The sequence below is a fragment of the Hydractinia symbiolongicarpus genome, chromosome 14, assembly GCF_029227915.1.
Source record: "Hydractinia symbiolongicarpus strain clone_291-10 chromosome 14, HSymV2.1, whole genome shotgun sequence".
Taxonomy (NCBI): domain Eukaryota; kingdom Metazoa; phylum Cnidaria; class Hydrozoa; order Anthoathecata; family Hydractiniidae; genus Hydractinia; species Hydractinia symbiolongicarpus.
In genome coordinates, this window is record NC_079888.1 from 19,532,758 (window position 1) to 19,557,055 (window position 24,298).

At 33.9% G+C, this 24,298-nt stretch overlaps 1 protein-coding gene across 1 annotated transcript; it reads right to left on the reverse strand.

Annotated features, from left to right (window-relative positions):
* Positions 1-17: 17 nt before the first annotated feature.
* LOC130625400 (protein SEC13 homolog) lies at positions 18-16,176 on the reverse strand. Its single transcript, XM_057440490.1, has 12 exons — positions 16,062-16,176; positions 15,914-15,958; positions 8,821-8,936; positions 7,441-7,522; positions 5,818-5,887; positions 5,515-5,604; positions 4,572-4,615; positions 4,428-4,484; positions 3,883-3,965; positions 3,544-3,664; positions 909-1,055; positions 18-533 (listed from the first exon to the last, which is right to left on the reverse strand). The coding sequence occupies exons 1-12, from the start codon at positions 16,065-16,067 to the stop codon at positions 447-449; spliced, it is 948 nt and encodes a 315-aa protein (XP_057296473.1). The 5' UTR covers positions 16,068-16,176; the 3' UTR covers positions 18-446.
* Positions 16,177-24,298: the final 8,122 nt, after the last annotated feature.

Here is a 24,298-nt window from a genome sequence, read left to right on the forward strand (position 1 = left end):
AAAAATAAATATACATGTTGAGATTTTGAGGTCGCATTCTATGCTTGATAAAATCACTGAATTAATAAATACAGCATTTAGTTCAAAATATTCCTTTTCACATAAAATCACACTACCATGACAACTAAGTCAGGTGTAACCGTGGTCACACTAAGAAATTGAGTGACAATTTCTTTAAACTAGAGAATGAGATTTTTCTGACATCAGAGAGTTGTGTTTTATTTAAGATTATTCTGAGAGAAATACAAGGCTTTTGTGTTAACGCAAATGATGTCTCTTATTCTATATATTACAAAAACACGATTTAAAAAAAATTATTTATGTTCATAAATTCTCTATAACACGGATTTTTGCATACACCAATGTTTCACATGTCCTCCTATGTATATATGTGATCCACCCAACCAGCGTGTAACCCAGAAAACATTTTTGTACAAATACGTTATCTACATAAGAGGTGGCTGTCCATGACCTTTCTCTATATCACTGATGCGAACCCAGTTACCGTCTAATTCTTCTTTCCATAGCGAAATCTAAATGCAAAAATTAACAGTGAATGAAAGCTGCTTGATTTAGGGTAAAAATAAACATCATTTATGTACGACAAATAGTGAAAAAAGAAGCGTCGTAATAAGCAACGATGACGTCATTAATGTACGAAGGCCAGCGCAACAGACGTCATTAACGTACGATGAATGGTGAAAAGAAAATGAAATGTTGTAAATAAGCGACGACGGCGTCATTAATATACAAAGGCCAACGCAACAGACGTCATTAACGTACGACGAATGGTGAAAAAAACGACGACGACGTCATTAATGTATGAAGGTCAGTGCAACATACGGCATTACGCATTACACGACAAAAGGTAAAAAAAGACACGCCTTTCATGGTCGTGTGTAAACTACCTTGTTGTCAGCACCTGAAACAGCTAATATATTTCCAGCAATGGACCAACTAACATGCCATATAGCATCCTTGAACTTATGTAACGTTTGTGGTACCCAGCTCCCACCTTCTTTTTCATTCTTCCTCCAAATTATGACTCTGCAATCCTGAAATAATACAATGTTGTTTACAGTTAAAAACAAGACGTATGATAAACGTAAACTAGCTCGAAAAACGCCGACGTTGACAGTCATTATCAATTTTGAGCAAGCAGTGATTCCAACTGGTGCTTCCGTAACTTTGAAACTGCCCATAAATGTCACGCTGATACTTTAGGACTGCAAGTATGGAATCTGGCTTAATAGTTCAATCACTAAAAGTGTATAGTGTTGATGGTCCTGAGATCGAAACCGATGACGTTAGATTTTTCCGATATTTTTAAAAAGGTACTATCATATTAACAGAAAAATTGAAACTGGTCAATTGTGGGGGAGTTAAAACATCTTTTAAGATCAGTTAAGTCACAAATACTAGGTATCCTATGATCATTAGACGCGAGAAAAGAAATTCTTGGTTCCACGCATCTAGCAAAAACAGCGCAACGAGGTTTAATCACGCCTAGTAGTGTCTATCAGTCACACGCACTGGACGTCTAGTCGTGTCTAGCTCATTCTAGACGTAACTAGACCCGAAGTAAGTGCCACGCTTTCACAAACTGAAAAACAAAAACAAACATTTAATCAGAAATCTACGTTTTTACGTTGCGTTACACCTGAAGTATTAGCATAACCCTTTAAGATGCATGCAAACGTTTCTTATTTTCGCTTCGTTAAATATGAACTAAAAACCAACTTTATATTTATATTTTATAAGCGTGATTTATATTGAGATTTACCCGCACTGAAATTACAAACCATAATCAAATTTCGTATATGAAGTTACCCATGTGCAAACCACAAAACTAGACACTGAAATGAAATTTTTATCTTGCCGTAAAATAATTCTTTATGGCTGCCTAAAAGCTTTTTGTCCTCAACCAACCTTTTCTTTCTGTAACTTTTTCACCATAAAAACAAGCCAGTATTTTTCCGTGTTTTACATAACACTTGGATCAGTGTCTACGAAATTTTTAATCAGGTTAAAAGCATTGAACATAAAGGTTTACTCCTAATCAAATATAGGAAAAAATACAAGTTTAAAATCCGTGTATTTAAACTTATGTTAGTCAGGAGGTTCAGCACAATTCGGAATACTTACTTAAGGTGTCGCACTCTACACTAATGGCCACACTAACCGGAACAAATTAGTTCTTGCATTAATTAAGAGGTTAAGATGTGACCACACCGATTTTGTGCTCATTGGTTGATTGTAATTCGGGATTTGCTATGAGGTGGATTGGAATTTTAAGGAAATTGATATCCTCGAAGAAAGCTTAGTTAACTAGGCTTATGTTAAAATGCACCAGGAAAGCAAAAAACACCATAATTACTTTTCCTGTCTTAAACTTGCTTAATATCGACCGTATCAAAGGAAATGATTCGTTTTCGTTTTTTGTACCTGTTGTTTATTGAAGGAGTTGGTCCATGGATTCACCCGTCCTCTTTACAACGCGCCGTCTCGCTACTTGCGGTACCATTTGCAAAAAAAATGGGAGCCTGGTAATAAAGTTTATATTGATTACGTTGCTTCTTTACTTGACTACAAATTTCAGCTGTTTTTTACGTAGTTTGTTTGCGTATGCGAACAAAGTAATCGACCTTGCTAAACGTTTTACCTCATAACGAGTTTGGTTTCAACAACTTTCAACAAGTTATTGTACTTTCTGTTCTATAAAATGAACCCACATCGATCATATTATGGTTAAACATACTAATTTTTAATGACAAAATTCCCCTGTGACGGTCAATGCAGCAAACGCAGCCTTCGTTTAAAATTGTGACAAAAAACTTTCCTGCCTATCAATTTAGCAGAAAAGCCTCAACCTTCATGGCCAGAATACAGAGAGACGCCTTTCTTCGATTGCGGAAAATATACTCTCAGTATCTAGCTTTTAGTGAGGGTGCTAATATAGATAGATTGCTAGATAGCTATGCACCATGCTACCAAACGTCAAATGTCAGACTTTTCGCTGTACTTTCAACAACCAAGCACCGTGTTAGCACATTTGCGCAATAAAATTTAAAAGCATTCAAAAATTCGACCTTAAGCTCCAGTAAATTTTTGTTGTTGACAACCAATTTGTTTACACAAATTTTTTTTTGTAATTTTTGTGATGTATTTTGCAAAACGAATTGTTACTGAGAGAGCTACAAGTGTTTTTGTCATACACACTGAAAAAAATTTGATTATATGCAAGAGTTTTACATAATAGTAATGGTCATAAACACTAAAAATAATTCGCTTGTGCCAAAATTTACGCAACAATCCTGGTCATAAACACTAAAAAAGACTAGAGTTTAGCACAACAGTCCTGGTCATACACACTAAACACAATTCGCTTTTGCGAGACTTTAACATAAAAGTCATGACCATAGACACGAAATACAATTTGCTTGTGCCAAATTTTAACGCAACGGCCATGTTCATACACACTAAAAACACTAACATTACCTGAAAGTAGATAGTTGATATCAAAATAATATTAGTTATACGTACTAAGGAACAACTGGCCAATATGGATCTTTCTAAGCCGCAATTCGGTGCAAAAGCGACATCTCGAACCCAATCACTATGAGCATTTAACGTATCCTCTTCCAACCATTTACCTTCTGCATCACTGTACAACGAAAAGACGAATTGGTTATTATTGAGAATGCTTCGGTGTAAATAAAAACAGTACCCAGATATGAAAAAACATTTGACTTTCTGATGATAAATCAACCAAAACATTTTTACACTGAGCCTCCTGTCTAATTTTAAGGAAAAAATACCTCTAACTCTCTATTGTGTTAGATCATCACACTCAAAAAATAAATAAATAAAAAACTTGCATACCTATAACACCATATTTTTATTAAATTATCACAGCCACCGGAGACGAATCTTTTCTTGTACGTGAAGCTACCTGTTCCAGAGATCTAAATAATCAGATCTAAATAATCTGGCCTGCCCTTTAACTCTTTCCCTAATCTGACAGTGTCACGTTACACTCACAAAGGGAGAGCGAAAGACAGATATATAATGGTGCTAATAAATTGCTTGCTTCTGTAAAGCAACCAGGCAGTGAAGTCAATTCTGCTGTTCACTTTTAAGTAGAACTGTGGATATAGTCAACACAGAAGCTTAAACAGCACCTTAATAAAGTGTGTCACGTTCCCCATAGTCAGATTACAATTAGTCAACAAATTCAAACATTTTCCTTGAAAAATATGCATGCATTTTAACGAAAACGACTCAAAGAACCTTGTAGGTAAAATCAGGTGCCAAGCCCCTATCTAAACATTTGAATGTGTAAAAGCGCCTCTACCCTTCAGTCGAAGACCCGTACGGAAAAAGAAATTTCTACATTATAAAAGAAAAAGACGGAACAAAGTGCATACCTGGTCTGATTTTTGATATTGTACAGGAGGAGCCCAACTGACTGCATTGCAACCGATCTAAACCAACCAAATAATGCAAGTAATATAACCACTTTGTTTGAATTACACATCCTGCTTAAAAGAAGAAATCTGTGATGAACTTACACATGAATGAGCATTTGGTATTTTTTCAACTTCCCATTGTCCATCTAAAATCAAACAAAACAGGGTTCAAATCACAAAACATGTTGTTGCCTATTTTCTTAATTTTTATTTGTCTCTGATTTTTAAATTTCATGTTAGTTATTCATTACGATGCTATCTCTAAACTGGGCTTTCTCAGAATGTATAACAAATTACATGCCAAAGGTCTTTGTAAGTTGTGGTCACCAAGCTTCTATTTTTTTTCAAAATGCATCCAGAAGCCATTTAGGTGAGAGCTGAAGTGAACTCCAAGTAGTTTTAGTCACTTCGGTCCAAAATCCATTTCTTAGAACTATTTACATTAGTTTTAATCACGTCAAGAAAAGGCAGAAAAACACCCACAGGTGGCATTTCAAACTAGATTATATTAAGCAAGAGTTAGGCTTCCATGTAAAATGCAGTTTTCAATCAGTATGCATGCTTGGAATTCGCAAACAGCAACAGAACACAACAGAGTTCGCAGGTTCTGCCTTAAATGAACCATTTTCAAAATTAAATTCAACCCTAAGTAAAACATTGTGCAAGAAATTTCACTTTTACGTATAGGGTGGAATTCCACCGTAACGGAACCTTATTTTAGTTTCACTTTTTTGCATTGAGCTACTTTAAAAATTCATTACTTCAAGATGCCCTAACAGTTTCAACAGGGGACAAAATGCAGAAGGTGACTTAAGAAGTTCCTGTTAAAGTTTATAGGTACTGGAATTACTGTCCTACTTTTGTAATGTGTTAATGAGCTAAAAAATTTTATTTAAAACAAGTAGCTAGCATGAAAGAAAGCAAACACTTGTAAACAAATATGGCGGATCCTTGTTGTGGCAAGGATCAGCCCTGTATGTGTAAATTATTATATAAAACTGACATTCACATGCTTAACAACAAAGCCACGCTATCATACACTTGCCTTGGAAAGACACTATTGATACAGCACCATCTGTAGCTCCACAAACTAATAACAAACCATACTCATGTGGTGCCCAACATATGGAATTTACTAAAACATACATAAATAACTGATAACATATATATGAAGGATAGCTATGCAAACAGCATTTTAACTGGTAGCTATCATTATCACCTAAGTATAGAAATATAGATGATAATTACCTAATAAGCAATCAAAGTATCTCTTGGAGGAAGTATTATTATAAACACAGGACAGACAAATAATCATTTATTTAATATGAAGGAGCGTAAAAGAACTGACCTGAAGAATCGTGATGTTGCGATTCATATAATGCTTGGTAGTCACTACCAGCCTCTTTCCATATAATAATCTAAAACAAAGTGTGTTTTGCAATATATATTTTTCACAAGCAAAAAGAAACTAATTATTTGCATTTATTATTATTTTTATTATTATTTAATTATTATTAATTAAATTGTTCTCAAACTTTACTTAAATTATTTACCAACAATAATATAGCATTTTTAACCAGCATTAAAACAGCTTTTTTTATACTGTCTAGTCTCCAGTAGTGCCCCCCCCCCTTTTTCTTCAGTATCAATATTTCGGACTATGTCGACCCACTTTCAAATCATACCACCTACTATAAATATTGGAGACAAGAGAGTAATCAACTAACGTCATCGTGATAAGACGTTGTCACACATTACAATTTTTCAACTTTCAAAAACTGAGCTGGGAAGCGTTTGTAGGTGACACCTTTCTGTCGCTTTCCTTCATTAAGCTAGATTTTTATTTGCATATTTCTTTTAAAAATGTCACACAAAGTAAAAAATTAAAATATATATCCAGTACATGTGTAGACAGAAGTATCACTGCGCAAAACCGCGAAAAAAAAATAAAAAAAAATTCAGAGTTACTACAGCTTCACACTTATATTTGGTAATATATCCAATGTTTCAGACTTTTTTGTAATTTTATAACTGAGTTTTGTATGCCTTTTAAAAAACGCAAAACATGTAACTAATAATTTTACTGTATCATATGATAGCTGAAACTGGTTGATAGAGATATATTTTTCAATATAAAACTTGAAAGCGTTTTCATTGAAGAATTACTTAATTTTTTGAATTGCCTGATATTAGAGAGAATTTCAGTATATACTATTTTTAAGTGATATGCATTTAAACACACAGAGAATATGGAATGAGAAATTGTAGAATAAATAACAAATTATGATTTGTTTTTTAGTTAAAATTAGACTTATTTACCAGGCTTGGAAAGACTTTTCAAGTGAATGTATCAAAGCCCTCATAAAGATTCTAGATCATTACATACAAGAACTTATTGAATCTACCTGTATTTTGCTTCCATTTCGGCAAGTGATTTTTAGAAATTGCAAATTTATTTGTCAATGTGTCAGTCACATGTAGCAGATGTTGTCAAAAGTCATAGCAATAGAATATTTGATTTGATCATTTGATGCTATTTAAAATAAATTGAGGCCTAAGAGCAAAGGTTGAAACGGGTTTTTAAAGAAGGGCTTTGTTTTGGCATGCCATATAAACTAAAAACTGCCTGGCTTTCTAACATTTTATGGCTTTCTCTAGTGTATTTGACGTGGATAGCAAGCTGATGACATTGGGCAACATAGCTATATCAGAGCAAAAAGGGGGAAGATTGGCAATTATGTTTATTTTCTGTAATATATATTTTTCAAAATAAATTCTTTACTTTCCTGTCCTTAAAAACAAAACAAAACTAGGAGCTATAATTTTTACGATTTTTCTAAAAAAAAAATAGTACTCAAAGTTAAAATCAAATTATACATGAAGAGAAAGTTACAAATGCAGAATGCCAACATGAATTAGAATAGTTAGCAGCATATTAACACCTAAACAATTAGATAAAAGTGTATATTACCTTTCGATCATATGAGCAAGATGCAAGTATGGTACCATACATTGGATGTGCCCACGCCACTTGCCATACTGGACCATCGTGACTAAACATTCAAGAAAATCAAATATGAACTGAAATACCAGATGTAATATTTATACACTAGTTAATTGCACATGCAGAGATCCAAGGGTTTTCACGTCCTTTTTATACCACATTGTGTGCGTCTCGGTATTTGCTGCACCATTCTGCTCGACAGACAGATGTATACAAGTATCAAAGTATAGGCCCGTAAGTGGCAGATCCTTTTTATACCATATTATGTGCGTCTTGCTACTTGCGCTACCATTTTACGTGGCAGACAGATGTATAAAGGCATAAAAATATAGATATATATAACTTTAAAAACAGGTTACTAAACAATTTGCTAGTATGATGCTATATTAAGTTTTCCGATTTTGATTTAAAAACATTTGAAATAACTATTCCAACTTTTATTTTTGCTTAGCAATTAACAAATTGACTTTATTTTGTAACATGTCAGAGTTTCTTAATCGTTTTACAGGAATATTTGTTGTAAATTTTATCAAATTTAAGTGTAACAGCAAGGGGTGTTAAGCTATTTTCAGAAAGCAAAAGGCTTGTAATTTTTTTGATAAAACAGTTTATATGTGGTACTTATACGGACTGTTGATCTTTGAAATATTTTAGATTAAAAGTTGCCACATTTTTAGTATTTCTGGAAGTAAGTATTTTAAATATACCTGCATGTTTTGAGAAAAGATAAATCAAAACACAACTTATTTTCATATGTCAAACTTATATTCCTTTATTCAAGGTTATTAGTGCGAACTTCTCATTTTGATTTTGCACATTTATCTTACTCAAACTTTACTTCCTTTTTCCTTCTTGGAAGAAATTTTCCTCACACATTTTTTTCCCTTTAACGTTATCGTAAATTTTTAATGACATTAGATCAAAACAAAGTATTACAATTTTAAAAACACACCCCAAAAAGAAAAAAACAAAATGCACTCAAAACTTACAGAAGAAAAGACAAATTACAAGAAGAAAAACCAATACACAGGTAAACTGTCTGAACAAACGAACAATCAATAAGAGATGCAATGTACCCTTTAAAAATGATCATGACTTTAACAAGCTAAAAACAGCCCTCCCTTCTCTTAAAGCGCTTATTAACAAACATTTTGAGTGGAGTTTTGTGTAAAAGTTTGTGTTCACATTATAAGCAGTTCAACATCTACAAAGACAGTTTAAAGAACAATACTCCAGTTCCTTTTCATCTTCAAAATCCTCATCATTAATTACTGTAATTTTTAGGTCGAAATTTAGTTAAGGTTTGATTTATATAACTTTAACAAGAAAAAAAAAATTATAATCTACCCTCTCAGGTCTGCAGTTAATTTATAGCTTTCACCAACAACTTCATATATTTTAACAGATCGATCGGAAGAGCACGTCGCTAATTTCCGTCCATAATAATCCATCTGTGCATCATGCTAGAGTACAAAATTAAAAAAGTATGCTTATAAAGAAATAATAAAATTAAAATATTTACAGATACAACAGTCTTTTTCAGGAATTTTTGCAGGCCTCGTCAGAAATGGCGTGCGATCGCACGAGCCCACACACGCCATGTTTGAATGTTCCTGTGCAATCTTCGCACGCCAAAAAATAACACTAAATACCTCAGGGGTGCGCTAATCGCACACCAAAATAAATAATATTCAGTTCAATGATGAGAGTGAAACCGACAATGATAATTCAAGTGATGATAATTCGAGTGATTGTTCTCACGATGACAACACTTTTTTTTCTGACGATGAATAAGTTGTAAATTAATTATTTTTAAGGTCAATTGCGGGTAAAGCTACACATCTTCGAGAGTACGAGTACAAATAAATGCAAGTAAAATAATTCAGAGTGAGAGTACAATGCGAGTGCGAGTAAAATAAATAAGACTAATCTTTTTCATAACAGGAGTACGCAATAATTACATTTCTTGCGAGGCAAGCACAGAGTCGGCATGATATCTAATTATAGTTACGGTGATAAATTGCCACATGCAGAAAGACTTTTTCTTGTGTTGTTTTGAAAATTATACAGAATGTGCTGATGTTGTTTTGGAAGTTATTTATAACAGAAAAGGGTGTTACGACAAAAATTTTCCGTCTTGTTTACTTTAGCTAAAGAAATAATTTTGTTATAAATCGTCATAACAATTTTAGTTATTTGTTTAACCACGTAAATGCTTTTACGATTACAAAGTTGGCGTCTTGCAGCACTTTCTTTGTTTGAGTTAAAAAAACATGTAAATTTTTTTCTAAAAAAATATAAACAACGAACGCATCGCACATTTTACTTTCCTCGCCACAAATTACCTGCTTAAAACATGGCAAATTAGTGTTGCTGTATGCGAGTTCTATGATTACTTGAGAAAAAAATGGAACAATAATAAGCACACGCCATCGCACGCCATTAAAAATTATGGCGTATTATTACATGTAAATCAAGTAACACGTGTGATACAGGCTCCGATGCTATTTTTGTTGTGCGTTCATTTTGCGGTAGAAAAGTTGGGGCCGTTTTAAAGCGAGCGTCTACTGGTGTAGCGACTCTCTCAATCTTAACTTCCTTTTCTATATGTCCAAAATAGTATGCATGACTATACTGTCATTTTTATATTTCCTGTATATTTTTCAGGTCATCACAAGCAAATAGGCAAAAATATGCTTTGTTTTCAAATTAAAAAAATCTTTATCCATGTGGCTTAAATAAAACTTCAAAATTCATTCAGAAAGTTCAGCTACCCTTTGACAAAATTTTTACATAAAACAAATTATACCGCATGTGGGTTTTGTTTTCAAAGGCATAAAGAAAAAATCCATTAAATTCGGACCTGCTATGGTTTCCAATTGTTTTTTCAAATAAAGAAATTATCTATAATTAAATCCATGATAAAATGTCTATTCCACCTGTAAGTGCATATTTGCAGCCTTGCTTCATCGGTGCTCCGTCGCCGTTCAACTCTGCATTAGTTAAGAACTGCATGGCTGGATTTCCTGGTAAGACCTGGTTACCAACGACGAAGGGGCCAGGCAAAAGAGATTTATGTCTACGTAGTTCTTTTAAGTCAGGAGTAGGTGAATTAGCTAGGATGGTCAGGTTGGCTATGAATAGGCTTGCTCGTGGATTAAAAGGACCAGGACTATTCAATAATTTCGGAGATCTAAAAGTGTCCGACCAAGACGGAAATCTATCCAACGTTTTGTCTGACGAGTCTCCAAAAATTATTTCGAGGGCTGCCATCACACGCTACAAAATTGATTTTATAGTTTGATTTTGAAAACTCAATATTAATTTTTCAGGCATGCAATTAATCACACGCCTGAAACGATTTAGGCGTTTGCCAAGGTGTGCATGTGCGATCGCACGCCTCTCCTGAAAAAAGACTGATACAAAATAGTGGCTAGCTAGGATAGGCTGGAAAATGTTGTTAGGAAAAATCTATATCATGATGCGTGCTTTGCACCAAGTTTTCCCAATTGATGAACATTAAAAGTAAAGGTTATGGCAATGATTGAAACAGCCATTAATTAACTACATCCTGGAAAATATTGCCATCATTTTGATTAAAAGATAGGCGTTGAAATAAGTACATTAAGGGATTGAAATAAAAATCACAGGACTAGTCCAGGGTGTGACATTACATGTTTACATTTCGGGCCAAGCTCGTTGGCTCTGTAAAAATAACATAACCTTATTTTATCCAACTCAAGTTATCCGTACAAATAGTTGCACCATACTAATCATCTTAAAACCAATTTAGAAGACATAACTTCAATATTAAAACTGAAAACGGCTTTTCCTTTTTACCAAAAATACCCACTGCTGTGAGCTGGCAAACGTGTTTGTTGTTGTTTTTTTCACTTTCTGCGCAGTAACCTTAGCGCAGATTTTCTGATAGCCGCACGGCATTGTCTTTTGCAACTACTACTTCGTGTATTACTACATATCATAATAACTGTGAAAACATGTATTATGAAGTGTAGATTATACCGACCAAATTCTGTGAACGTCTTTTACTGATTTTACTGATAATAATGGCTGGCTATGGCATGATATCCTGGGCCTTAAGTCCATGATGTACCATATTACTATTTTCTCCTCTTCACGATGATTTAACATGGGCGAGTGAATGTTACCATAGCCCCGGGTTAACCTAAGCCATGTGAGGGAAATTGGGAAGATACTGTGCACACTGTGTGGGTCGTTGGATTTTGCCGGGAGTTCACGGCTGTTTCGCTACGGTCAAACCGCGGACAAAATTAAAATGGCTTCCACAATTTTTTTTGAAATTTTGTATTTTTATCATTTTTTAAGTTTTTGAAACTTTTTTTGTATTGTTTTAATTTTACTGAAATAAAAAGTATTAAAACGACCTACTTTTCTTCTTTTTTAATATATAAATATGTTATACATGTGTGTTATGGATTTCGAGTTATTTCGTCGAATAAAACACACAAAATTAAAAAAAACATTATTTTTGGCGAAAGTATACCATCTTTCCAACCTCGTGGCAACGCCGCGCTACTAGCTACGGACTTGAAAATTGGTATGGGGGGCCTGGAAACATGGTTCTATTGGCCGGTACCGTGCACCGTTCGTCTCGCAAACTATAAACTACTTAAATTTTAAGTTAAAGTCTTCTTCAGGCGCTAAAAGAGAGGAGAAAAAGTTGCCAAAGTGGTGCACGGCGATTTGATGTAGTGTGATCCCTTTTCTGTCTAATTAAATAATTATCTAAACTTCTAAGAGAGTCATAGCGATGCCATTTAATGTTTTGTTAGGTATGGTTTTTCTCAAAAAAATTACGGCGGCGTGGTGTTTACCTTGGACTTGATTGCTCGACCCGGGAATCCTGGTTCGAAACCGGAATTTTTCGAAAATGTTGAAATAAGCGAGACAACGGTGTCTTTGCAATTTTTTAGCTAGCTAAAGTTTGGCAGAGCACGAGGTAAGGGACAAAACAGGAAACTACTTTATTTTGCAGGGATTTTATTATTATTTTTGTGCTATTAGAGCACCCTTAAGTTTAAGAAATTGTTTTACAGCTTGTAAAACTTTAAGCGTGGATAATTGTTATCTTTTTTAATCTTGCTTCTCCTGTTTTATATTTTTCTGTAAAGAGTAGCTATTTTTTGGTCCTACAGTTTTGCATTTTGTAGCTAAGTAACTTAATACTTCTTTTTTTTTATTTAGTTAAGACTTTGGTGGGCTTTCTCAAGATGAATTTGTTAAAATCAAAGATGTTTTTAGCTACCTAGCTAGCTAATCTTGGCTTTAACACAAGATTGGGTGCTATTTTATACAGTTTATAAAGAAACACAAAATGATTGCTTTGTATATATATAATAAATAAAATATTTATGCACAACTTGAGGTATTTTCTTCTAGCATGATAAACTAAAATGTTGAAACCGTCGACTCTGAATGATGTTTTATTTAATATATAGATGTCACATATTTGGCCCGAAAAACCTTAGGACCAAAAGTGACCCTTTGGACAATTTCGGACAGTTTAATATTTCATCTACATCATCTTTAATGGCCTCAGAATCCAAAGTAATGTTTTTTATTTAGTTAATAAACAAACTTTAAGCATACATTAAGGCTCCATAGGCTGTTTTTCACATATTTCACACATTTGGCCCAAAAATAACCCTTTGGACAATTTCGGACAGACTAATATTTCATCTACATCATCCTTAATGGTCTTAGAATCCAAAGCAATGTTTTTTATTCAGTTAATAAATAAACTTTAAGCATATATTAAGGCTCTTAAGGCCGTTTTTCACATAGTTCTCACATTTGGCCCAAATATAACCCTTTGGACAATTTCGGACAGTAATAAAATTAAGTAATTTTCATTCCAGATATTTAACCTAACCTGTGGACCATAAAAAACATGTTTTTTTAACTTTATTCCAGAAATTTTGTGGAAGACATTTATCTAAATGATAATTTTTAAGTCATTTTTAGACATTTTGGCCTAAATTTACCAATTTCGGACAGGTGTCCAAAAAAAAATTTCTTTTAATAATATGGACAATTTATCTAAGATTATTATTCTTTTTACAGAATATAAAAATCTTATTTTGTTCTTGAGATATCCTATTTTAACTGAGAGGGTAAATCGAATTATTTTTTTGTAGCATTTTTGTCCGCTCCGAAACAGCTGTGAGTTGGCCCTAATTGGGTCTTCGTAGCTCAAATTGAGCATTAAATACTCTAGGACTCTCCATCTAAGCCATGGCCCCTCCTGGAAATAATAGACAGGGTATATCCCTCGATATTTGTGAGGCTAGCCATGTAAAATATGCACATTCATCCATCTATCTACCAGCACCGTTTCTTTATTGCTCCACCCTTGCAAAGTTGTTTTTAGGGATGGCTTAGTTAAAACCATGATATTATGTAGGGAGCAGAGTTGCCAGATCGAAGCTAGAGCCGTCTGTTTAAATAATCACGTAATTAGGACGGTACATGCTAGAGATTGATGTCTTCTGATTTATATATTTGAATTTGTTTAAAGTCCTACGAATTCCTTTGTGTGACAAAATGGACTGGTAATTACTTCCCCTCTATTTTTTCCTGCTAATGCAGATGCCAGAGAAAATTTAAACAATGGAATTTAATCGATTCACTTTTTGCTTAAGGGGTCATCTACAAAATTCGTAGCAATTCGTATAAAAAAAATTCGTATATGCTATACGAATTTTCTTTTGCCATACAGTAATTAAATTCGTATGAAAATTTTTTAAATTCGTATAAAATTCGTATGAGTTTTAAATTAAATTCGTATGAGTTTTAAATTAAATTCGTATGAGTTTTAAATTAAATTCGTATGAGTTTTAAATTAAATTCGTATGAGTTAAATTCGTACGAGTTTAACAAAAAATTCGTATGAGATTTTAATTAGATGCGTATGGTTTTGAAAAAAAGAAAATCGTTTGACATTGTATTAAATTCGTATATGAGTTTCAAAATAAAATATTTTTTAGATCGCATTTTAAAAGTTTAAAAACGAAAAACGGCGATAGAAATGTTTTTTTAGATCGCATTTTAAAAGTTTTAAAACGAAAAACGGCGATAGAAATGTTTTTTTTAGATCGCATGTTAAAAGTTGAAAAACGAAAAACGGCGATAGAAATGTTTTTTTTAGATGGCATTTTCAAAAGTTTAAAAACGAAAAACGGCGATAGAAATGTTTTTTTAGATCGCATGTTAAAAGTTGAAAAACGAAAAACGGCGATAGAAATGTTTTTTTTAGATCGCATTTTCAAAAGTTTAAAAACGAAAAACGGCGATAGAAATGTTTTTTTAGATCGCATGTTAAAAGTTGAAAAACGAAAAACGGCGATAGAAATATTTTTTTAGATCGCATTTAAAAAGTTTAAAAACGAAAAACGGCGATAGAAATGTTTTTTTAGATCGCATTTTCAAAAGTTTTAAAACGAAAAACGGCGATAGAAATGTTTTTTTTTAGATCGCACGTTAAAAGTTGAAAAACGAAAAACGGCGATAGAAATGTTTTTTTAGATCGCATGTTAAAAGTTGAAAAACGAAAAACGGCGATAGAAATGTTTTTTTAGATCGCATTTTAAAAAGTTTAAAAACGAAACACGGCGATAGAAGTGTTTTTTAGATCGCATTTTCAAAAGTTTTAAAACGAAAAACGGCGATAGAAATGTTTTTTTAGATCGCATGTTAAAAGTTGAAAAACCAAAAACGGCGATAGAAATGTTTTTTTAGATCGCATTTTAAAAAGTTTAAAAACGAAACACGGCGATAGAAATGTTTTTTTAGATCGCATTTTAAAAGTTTAAAAACGAAAAACGGAGATAGAAATGTTTTTTTAGATCGCATTTTAAAAGTTTAAAAACGAAAAATGGCGATAGAAGTGTTTTTGTTAGATCGCATTTTAAAAGTGTAAAAACGAAATATAATTCGTATGAAAATTCGTATAAAAGAGAATATAATTCGAATGACAATTCGTATGAAAGAGAATATAATTCGTATGACAATTCGTATGAAAATAGCATAAAAGAGAATATAATTCGTATGACAATTCGTATGAAAATCGTATAAAATTCGTATTAGATTTTTTAAAAATCGTATAACTATTTAACACTATACGAATTGTATACGATTTTTATACGAATTAAAAGCAATTAAATTCGTATATATTCGTATAAAATATCATACGAAATTTGTAGACGACCCCTAACTTTCAACCCTATTTACCATCATATTTATTAAGTTTTGTAAAGAACAATCTATAGTGAAAACCACAAGTTATGTAGCGAGTGGAGTTGTGATATCAGCACTCCAAAAAACGGTTTGCCTAGATATAATCACGTAAATATGGACGGTATTAGCTAAACATCCTTTTTCTGAAATAAAACTAACTTACAATCATGTCTTCATGATCTGTGTTAATCGTGGTCATGAGATTTACCTATGACAACACAAAAAACAAAATATAAACCAAAATTTTGAAATAGCAACAATAAATTGCCAGCTTTAACAGTGACTAATTTTAACGACAGCGCAACTCTTACCGCCATATTGGATCAGATCGTGGCAAATGAAGAGCAACAACATTTGTTTTATTTATTTGTTTTCGGATCCGTGTGTACCGACGTCAAAATGGCTACGTGTCTTCGCCTGACGCGGGGCGAATTAAAATGGTGAATTTCATCTAAGCATGCACAGTTTCGTTTGTTTCGATTAGAAACGTACGCTAATTACAAGCTCGTGAGCTTGTATTAAAACGCAAATGTGTCCTACAAGAATGGAAATTTTTGCCTCTCTGAGCACCGACACGGGAGTAGTCGTGTGTTCGAATCTCATCTTGGTAACTATTTTTTCTTTTTTTTTCTTTTTACTATCTCGCCCGCGAGGACGTGTTTACAACTCGTAACTGACTAACCAAATGGTCAATTGCAACGTCACAAATTTAAACTTCATACCTAAACTCTCTAAGTACTTAGAAGTCATCGGCCAAAATTGGTTTTTGTTTTCGAAAAAAATTGGCACGGTACACAAAAAAATATGCTGAACATAATAGTGACATCATAATTTTGATTTTTGTCACCTAAATGTCATTTTAGGCCAAAATTGGTCCGAAAATTAAAACTACTTTATTTTCGACAAAATTTGCCAAAGTTAACAAAAAAGTATGCCGAACATGATGGTGACATCAAAATTTTGCTTTTTTCACTTAAATGTCATTTTAGGCCAAAATTGGTCCGAAACTAAAAACCACTTTATTTTCAACAAAATTTAGCAGAGGTAACAAAAAAAGTATGCTGAGCATGATGGTGACATCAAAATTTTGATTTTTTGTCACCTAAATGTTATTTTAGGGCAAAATTGGTCCAAAATTAAAATTACTTTATTTTCGACAAAGTTTAGCAAAGTTAACAAAAAAAGTATGCTGAACATGATGGTGACATCAAAATGTTAATTTTTTGTCAACTAAATGCCGTTTAAGTCCATAAACGTTCCATCGCGCGACTTTCAAACATGAATGATAGGCTGTATTTTTTCTTAGCAGAAATTGTAGAATTGGGTCGCATTTTCGATTTTTCATAGTTGTGCATTTTTAATAGCGAGATAGTTTAAGCACCTCCTGCATCTTCTGTATTTTTTAAAAAGATAAGTGTTCTAAAGCTTTATTTAACTACTAACTGGTAAAGTAAAGGTGTTTCCACCAAAGTTTTCCAAAGTGAATGTAGGCAGAGTTAAGGGTTTACTGAATTTCAAAAATTTTAGCTGGAGCTTGTGGTCTTTCTTCTTCCTGTCAGTCAGTTTCCTCCAGACTGACCTAACGAAAATTGAAATTTCGAGAAATTTTCTATCAATATTATTGCCTATCCGAATAGCAAAATATGTCGTGTCTAGCTTCAGCTTTTTATAAACTTTTTTGGCGAGGTTGTTTGCGTATATCATACGTCTTGTTTTGTTTTATATCTAGTTTCCGGAGCCGATTTGTTATTGGGAAATGCAGAAACATGTCCGCGTTCCCGCGCCTTTTGACTAATCTTATTAATCTTTATACTGCGGGAAATCAAAAACTTCAAAGTCACTGACAATATTGAATGCGATTTAAGAATATTAGTACACCACAAGCAATAACATATATTATATTAACCTGTTTTAAAGTAAGCCGCAAAGATCATCTACACTGCTAACCAGGAGACCCAGCATAATTTTTCTTACCACCGAGAAATCGGTGCAGTTAAGGTGGGAAAAATTACGCTGGGTCTCAAACGATTTTTTTGCAGCCAAAATATGGCCGCGCTTTTTATTTCTTGTTCTTTGCTCACGTGGTCCATGTCGGGGAAAGCCCTTTTCATCCGAATATTCCAGCGAGTGGCTTCGCTCACCCTAACAAACATTAGTAAACTATAAAGTTTTTACCATAGTAAGATGTGGCCAAGCTTGTTAAACAACTCACAGATAAATTAAAATGGCCTCCGAAGCGATTAGTCACATTGTTCAATTTAAACTCGAGGCCGCTGGAGTCATTCGTTCGCGTCTAAGCTTTTGTTTGAGAGAAACTCGTTTTATCAACTCGAAGAAGAAAGCTTAGTTAACTAGGCTACTAAACTGCAGGTTGTGTGCTTTCTATGATATCTTTATTCTTTCCCCGGTCTTTTCAAACTAATATTTTATTTTTACGCTTAAAAACAAATAAATGCCACGTCAAAATATGATGGGACAAGATAACTAATTATAAAGTTCGTTTCGAAAATTAATTATGTCTTTCTATTTTAGATCAACGAATATCGAAGTTACCTGAAAGTAACGTTTTCACTACACGTGTTTTTTCGTTTCAGCCTCAGTATTCTTAACTTTTTGACAATTCTCAGCCTCAATTATTCTTAAAACTATTCTAACATGGCTACAGCCGGAAAGCATGTAATTATCCAAAAGAAGTAAGAAAAGTGACAAATAAAGAAACACGAAGGTATTCTTAATTTTTAACCCATTTTTTAGCCTTGATATTCTTATAGAGTATATTTTTATAAAAAAGCGTGTAGGCGCTAATTAAGACTAACTAGCGCGAAATAACGATAAAGTTGCTGTTTAGTAAAAAATAATTTATCAAAGGATGCCAACAGTTTATAGTTATAGTATATAGCTTATAGTTTTTAATGACCAGCAGTGTGAATGCTCAAACTTATTTTAGCGTTACTTGGGGCTATATTTTTAGTGCTAGGTAGTGCTTCACAGGTGCTTTACTTTGTGGAACCCGACGTACATTATTTCTTAAGGTGGTTTTCCATAAAGAAAATTTTCGTGCCTGAACGCAAAATTTGACGTCGATTTTTGGGACGGCGATTTTGTCGCTTGTGTCATTTTGTTTTTAAATTATTTTTTTCCAAGTGATCTGATTGACTATCGCTGAAAAGCTCCTTCACAAAGTTGAATTCATTCAACTTTGTGGGGGAGCTTTATTCTTTCGCCCGATCACAAAAATCTCCAAACCAATGGCGTTTTTTTTGTCTATTGCGCAAAAGTAATTACTGCTTTATGGAAAACCACCGTAAGTTGTTGATTAATGCTGCACTATCTAGAACTGCCGAGGTCTGGTTAAAATTTCGTCTAAATACAAATAGCCTGAATAGTCTTAAATTTTCCGTCGCTTAAACGTTTTAACTAGATGCTTCTCTTTATGCGCATGCGTAGATTCACGGGAGCTTATCTAAAGAAATTACCTGCTTGCTTTTGAATAAGTTACTCAAGGGCTTATATTAAAATATATGGAACGTGCAATACTTGGTGCTAGAAATACTATGTGAATAATGAACGAAAATGAACGGGTTATACGGGTTTCTCGTATTCATGTAGTTCTAAGAATACAAACTTATACAGAGCGTAGAAAATGTTTGCAAACAAGTAAAAAATATAGAGGGAGATTCGAAGATATGAAACATTTTAAGAAAAAGCGTGTATGGTTAGTTCTGCCTAATTTAATAATCGAATTCAGCCTGTTTTTAGACACCAAATGTACAGTAGTTTAGATGGTGCAATTCAGTACTTTTTATAACCAAACGCGGAAACAAAAACATAAATTTTTTTTTGGGGATATTATATTAAGTTCAAATTATTCTCTTCAGATCTAACATTCCATAATAAACTTTTAACTGTCCATCCTCAACTATGACCGTTATACTTTTTACTTTTCAGCTGGCGGAGGTTCGACGTCACTAATGGTTGGAATCCAGTCTCCTTCTTTCCCATTCTTTCTGCGAGGTAATTTCCATCGTGGAACGTAATACTCTCCGGAATATTTGCTGAAATAAAAACAAAACAAAAAATAAAAAATAATAACACGAAAGAAATTCGAATTAGAAGAACTTAAGTCAGTCTCGCAAATAGCAGAGCAAAATTAAACAAATGCAGCTCTCCTTAGAACATTACAACTCCTAGTACTAGGTTCTCATAAAAAGTGCCCCTATGTTTTGGAAAAAGGGTGAAAATGAACTATTGAAGGTTAAAAAGAAAACGAAGCGGCAAGCTATAAGCTTAAGGCTGAAGAACTAGCTTTAATGTTAATAAAAGAATGTGTAAGAAAAAATTAACCGACAAATCACAGCCTACACAGGTGAGGCAAAAAGTTTGGTTGTCAATCTAAATAAACTATTGTGTATAAAGCAAGGCGTCCGATGTTTGATATTTTTGCTCGAACGCAGAAATCATGAACATGTCTTCATCACAACTCACTATCCGTACCAACAAGGATTCGAAAACAAAAATTGCAAAGAGGGTGAAAATAAGAGAACCAAGGAAGAAAATATTTGAAAATAAGGAAATATTTTGTTGTGTTTTGGCGTGATGTTGCTCTCGTCCCCAAGCTCTTGTGGCCCCTGAACCGTTATACTTTATCAACAAGGCGAAATGCCTTGGAAACGAGGTTGCTGCAAGTGTTATAAAGCAGAAAAGATTATAAGCTATGTGTCTCGCTTCTTGCGGTCTTATTTTGCGCAGACAGACGACGGTCATTAATACAGTGAACGAATGTTCGGTTTGCTGCTGGAAAAAGCCTTTTTCAAGCAAATAGAACATTTTCTTCCCGTGGTCTCTTTTTTCCGCATGACTGCACGGTTTAATTAATGATAAGATGAATCGTTTATTCCGTACAAAGTATTATAGAGTCTTACCTGCAGTACGAAAGCACAAATTTTAAAATAACCAGTAGACAAATAAAAAAAACGCTTGCTGCTGCAATCATGAATGTTATTGGATCTTCATACCACGGTAATTCTTCCTCGACTAATAAATAAAACAATAAAAATAGAGATGGATTATGACTTTACACTTTATATTTCTTCCCTATTATCTATTACTATTTTTTCTTCTAACCTTGAACCACGAAGCCTTCTTGTTTACCTTTAAAATGCCAAGGATTCTTGGCCATGTTATCAAACTACAGCACATTATACCGATAGAGTAAGATTACCTTTCTCCTCTGTACAGTTGCTTGCAAAGGTTCACACCAGATGAATTACAGTGCGTACAGTTAACTGTTAAATTTCCAAACATCTTTTTAGTAAAATTTCTGCTGAAATTTCCGCTAAACTCGCTTATTGGTGTTATCGAATAAATCGAATTTGTTGGATTAATTAAAATCACTAGAAGTGTGAGTCAGTATCGGTGTGTTATGTTTTGGATCCTGTGTTATGTTAAAAATTGATTGACCGTTGTTCTTAGCAAAGCTTTGTTTCCCAGTGTATTTGTTACTAAACGAATATTGTTGATGTGATAATGGTAAAAGTTGACTTCGTTTTTGGTGCACTGGTAACACGAAGGCTGTTGATATTCGACGATAATACATGTTCTCCAACATTTTCATTTTTACATTATCTTTACACAAAATAGAAAAAATAACAATATTTAAATAAATCTTGTAAATATTCTTCTCCGCCATTTAAGAAAGTATCGAGTTTGTCTTCTTTCTTAATTCTTTTTTATTTCTTTCCCTTTTCACAGATTTTTTAACTTCCTTTACTTTTTTCATCGACACTGTTTTACATAGAATTTTAATATGCACATACTAAATAATCGAGTTAAATTATGTTTGAATTGAGAGGTTTAATATTTAAAGAAAGTCCTCTCCGTTCCTTTCCTTTTCGCGGAAATTGGTGGCTAGGCGCTTATCATGAGCGAATTAACACACGAAATAAGGAAACAATGATGATAAAAAAACAATGAAAAGTCACTAATGTCAGTCCTTTTTTTCTCTTCCAACTTTGCATTAACTTTGATTCAAAATTTAAATCAAATAGTGTGGAGTGCTAGGGTGGCTTCATGAGCAACCTAAAAATAACAGAGGGGTCGTACCAGAATTTTTTGTATGAATGACTATTGTAGAATTAAAAGTGATAAGAAAAATTCTGGAAATTCCAGAATACAAATCTTGCTATGTAGAAACTTGACGATTCGCATATAATAACTTCTGAACGAGCTCAATTTGAATAATGAAGTAGTTCATTGTTAATTAATTCAGCAATAAATACATAAGATACAAATCCATGCCATGTGATGCACAGGTATATTATATACCGTATTTCCTCCAATAAGCGCCGCCCTCTATTAAGCGCCGCCCTCTAATAAGCGCCGCACCTAAAATTCGAATTTCGTAATAAGCGCCGCCCTCTAATAAGCGCCGCACCCTCAAATGCGGCGCTTATTAGAAAATCAAGAGAAAATGAGATTTCAATGCTTTTATTCGAACTCTATAGTCTTCTTATTGCAATATTCATTTACATTAAGTTCTAAATAGCTAAATTTACATTTCTTCTTATTAAGTTCCTCATAAAGAATGTTTGCAATTTTACTGTTGGTTGAACAGCAAAGAAACTTGGCAGGGACGACCAAGCCAAGCTCTCGTTTCCTTTTTCCCGTTACTTTTGCGATCATCGTGTTGTTTTTATCAGATTTCAAAAATTGTTTCGTTAGTTTGGATAGTTCAATGGGTAAATGTCCGACTAAAAACTCATCATCCTTTTCTCCCAGATCGTCTGAATCTATTTCGACAACTTCTTTATTGACCTCTTTAGATACTGGTTCGATCGCGACCTCAGTTTCTTTGACTGCTTCAGTTTCCTTTGCTGCTTTACTTCCTTTGGTTGATTTTCTTCCTTTGGCTTTGGTTACTTTGTTCGTTTTGTTTGTTTCGCTTGGTTCACTTTTCTCGTTTTCAACCGCTGGTGTAGTACTTGATTCTGATTCTGTCTTTTTATTTTCTTCTGTAGGTTTTTTGTCGGATTCATCTTCACCTTTTACTGTAACCTGTGGCTTTAGTTTGTATACACCTATGGCGTTTTGATCATATTCTTTGGCCTCTTCTCTTTCGTCTGGTTTGCAGTTAAGTTTCTCTCCCAGAGTTGGAGTCCAAACATCTTTGTAGACATGGTGGCCTCGTATGTTTGTTTCAAACTTCACAATAAAGGCAAATGAAAAGTTTCTTGGAATAGTTCTAGCCATGTTTCGCCCTCTCTTGAATGTACAGCGAAGTCATTGCATTGTTTGTTTACCTTTTGAAAAAATGGAATGCGGGAAGCTATTGTAATGCTTGATTTTGTTACGAAAAATGAAGTCGTTCTAGTGTATAATAAACAAAATATTTCTAGCGAGCGAGGTGTGTGTGTGTGCAAAATAACATGGCTCCAACCGAGAATTCACACAAAGGAGAAAAAATCAAATCCTATTCCTTGGATCTGAAGAAGGAAGTCGTGGAATATGCAATCAATTATTCAAATCGCCAAGCAGGAAGGCGATACAATGTTGACGAGAGGAGAGTTCGTGAATGGAGAGCAAAAATGGAAGACATCAAAGCCAGGGTTGCTGATAAAGGTGGACTGAAAAGAAGAAGACTTGATGGTGGGGGAAGAAAGCTCACGAACGACGACTTAGAAGAAGAAGTACTCATCTGGATAATGGATCGTAGATCAGCAATGCTTAGAGTTTCTCGAAAATTAATAATGAAGAAAGCAAAGATTATCCATGACAAAAGCACCGATGACCCTGCTGTAAAAGAGAGCTTTGTAGCCAGTCGTGGATGGTTGGAAAAATTTATGAAAAGAAACGGACTTTCTTTAAGGAGAAGAACAACTACCGCTCAAAAGAATCCTAGTTGTATGGTCGACAAACTTGTCATGTATGTTTTACAGTGCCGACGATTACAAAGAAAATTTAAATACTCCGCTGGTTCAATCATTGCGATGGATGAAACTGCAATTTGGTCTGACATGCTCTCAGGGACAACTGTAGAAAGCAAAGGAAAGAAAGACATTCCTTTAAAGACCACTGGCCATGAGAAAGTCAGAGTTTCTGTGTGCCTTACAGCAAAGGCTGATGGAACACGGCTCAAACCATTCATCGTTTTTGGGGGTGCAAAGCGGGAATGTAATGCTCTAAACGAAGAATACAAATCTAAATGTATTATCGCTTCATCGTCAAATGCTTGGATGAATGAGGAATTGACATTAGAATACATTAAAACAGTTATTGGTAAATTTTCTTTTCAAAAGCGATTGTTAGCTTGGGATTCCTTTGAATGCCACATGATGCAAACAATCAAGCAACGTTTGAAAAGTTTCAATGTTGATTCAGTTATCGTCCCCGGTGGTTGTACTCCGTATATTCAAGCCCCCGATGTTTCGTGGAATAAGCCATTCAAAGCTCATGTTACCGAAGCTTACGATACATGGCTTAGTGAAGGGATCCACGAATATACAAAAGCAGGTAATATGAAGCCACCTCCGCGAAGGAAAGTAATCGAGTG

Bases quoted from the DNA above. Each gene is read 5' to 3' on its own strand.
- LOC130625400 (XM_057440490.1), bottom strand. The intron at 5,605-5,817 runs GTCAGTTCTTTT...TGTATGTTTTAG, and splicing joins GCAACATCACGATTCTTCAG to TAAATTCCATATGTTGGGCA. The intron at 3,665-3,882 runs GTATGCAAGTTT...TTCGTTGTACAG, and splicing joins ATAAAAATATGGTGTTATAG to TGATGCAGAAGGTAAATGGT.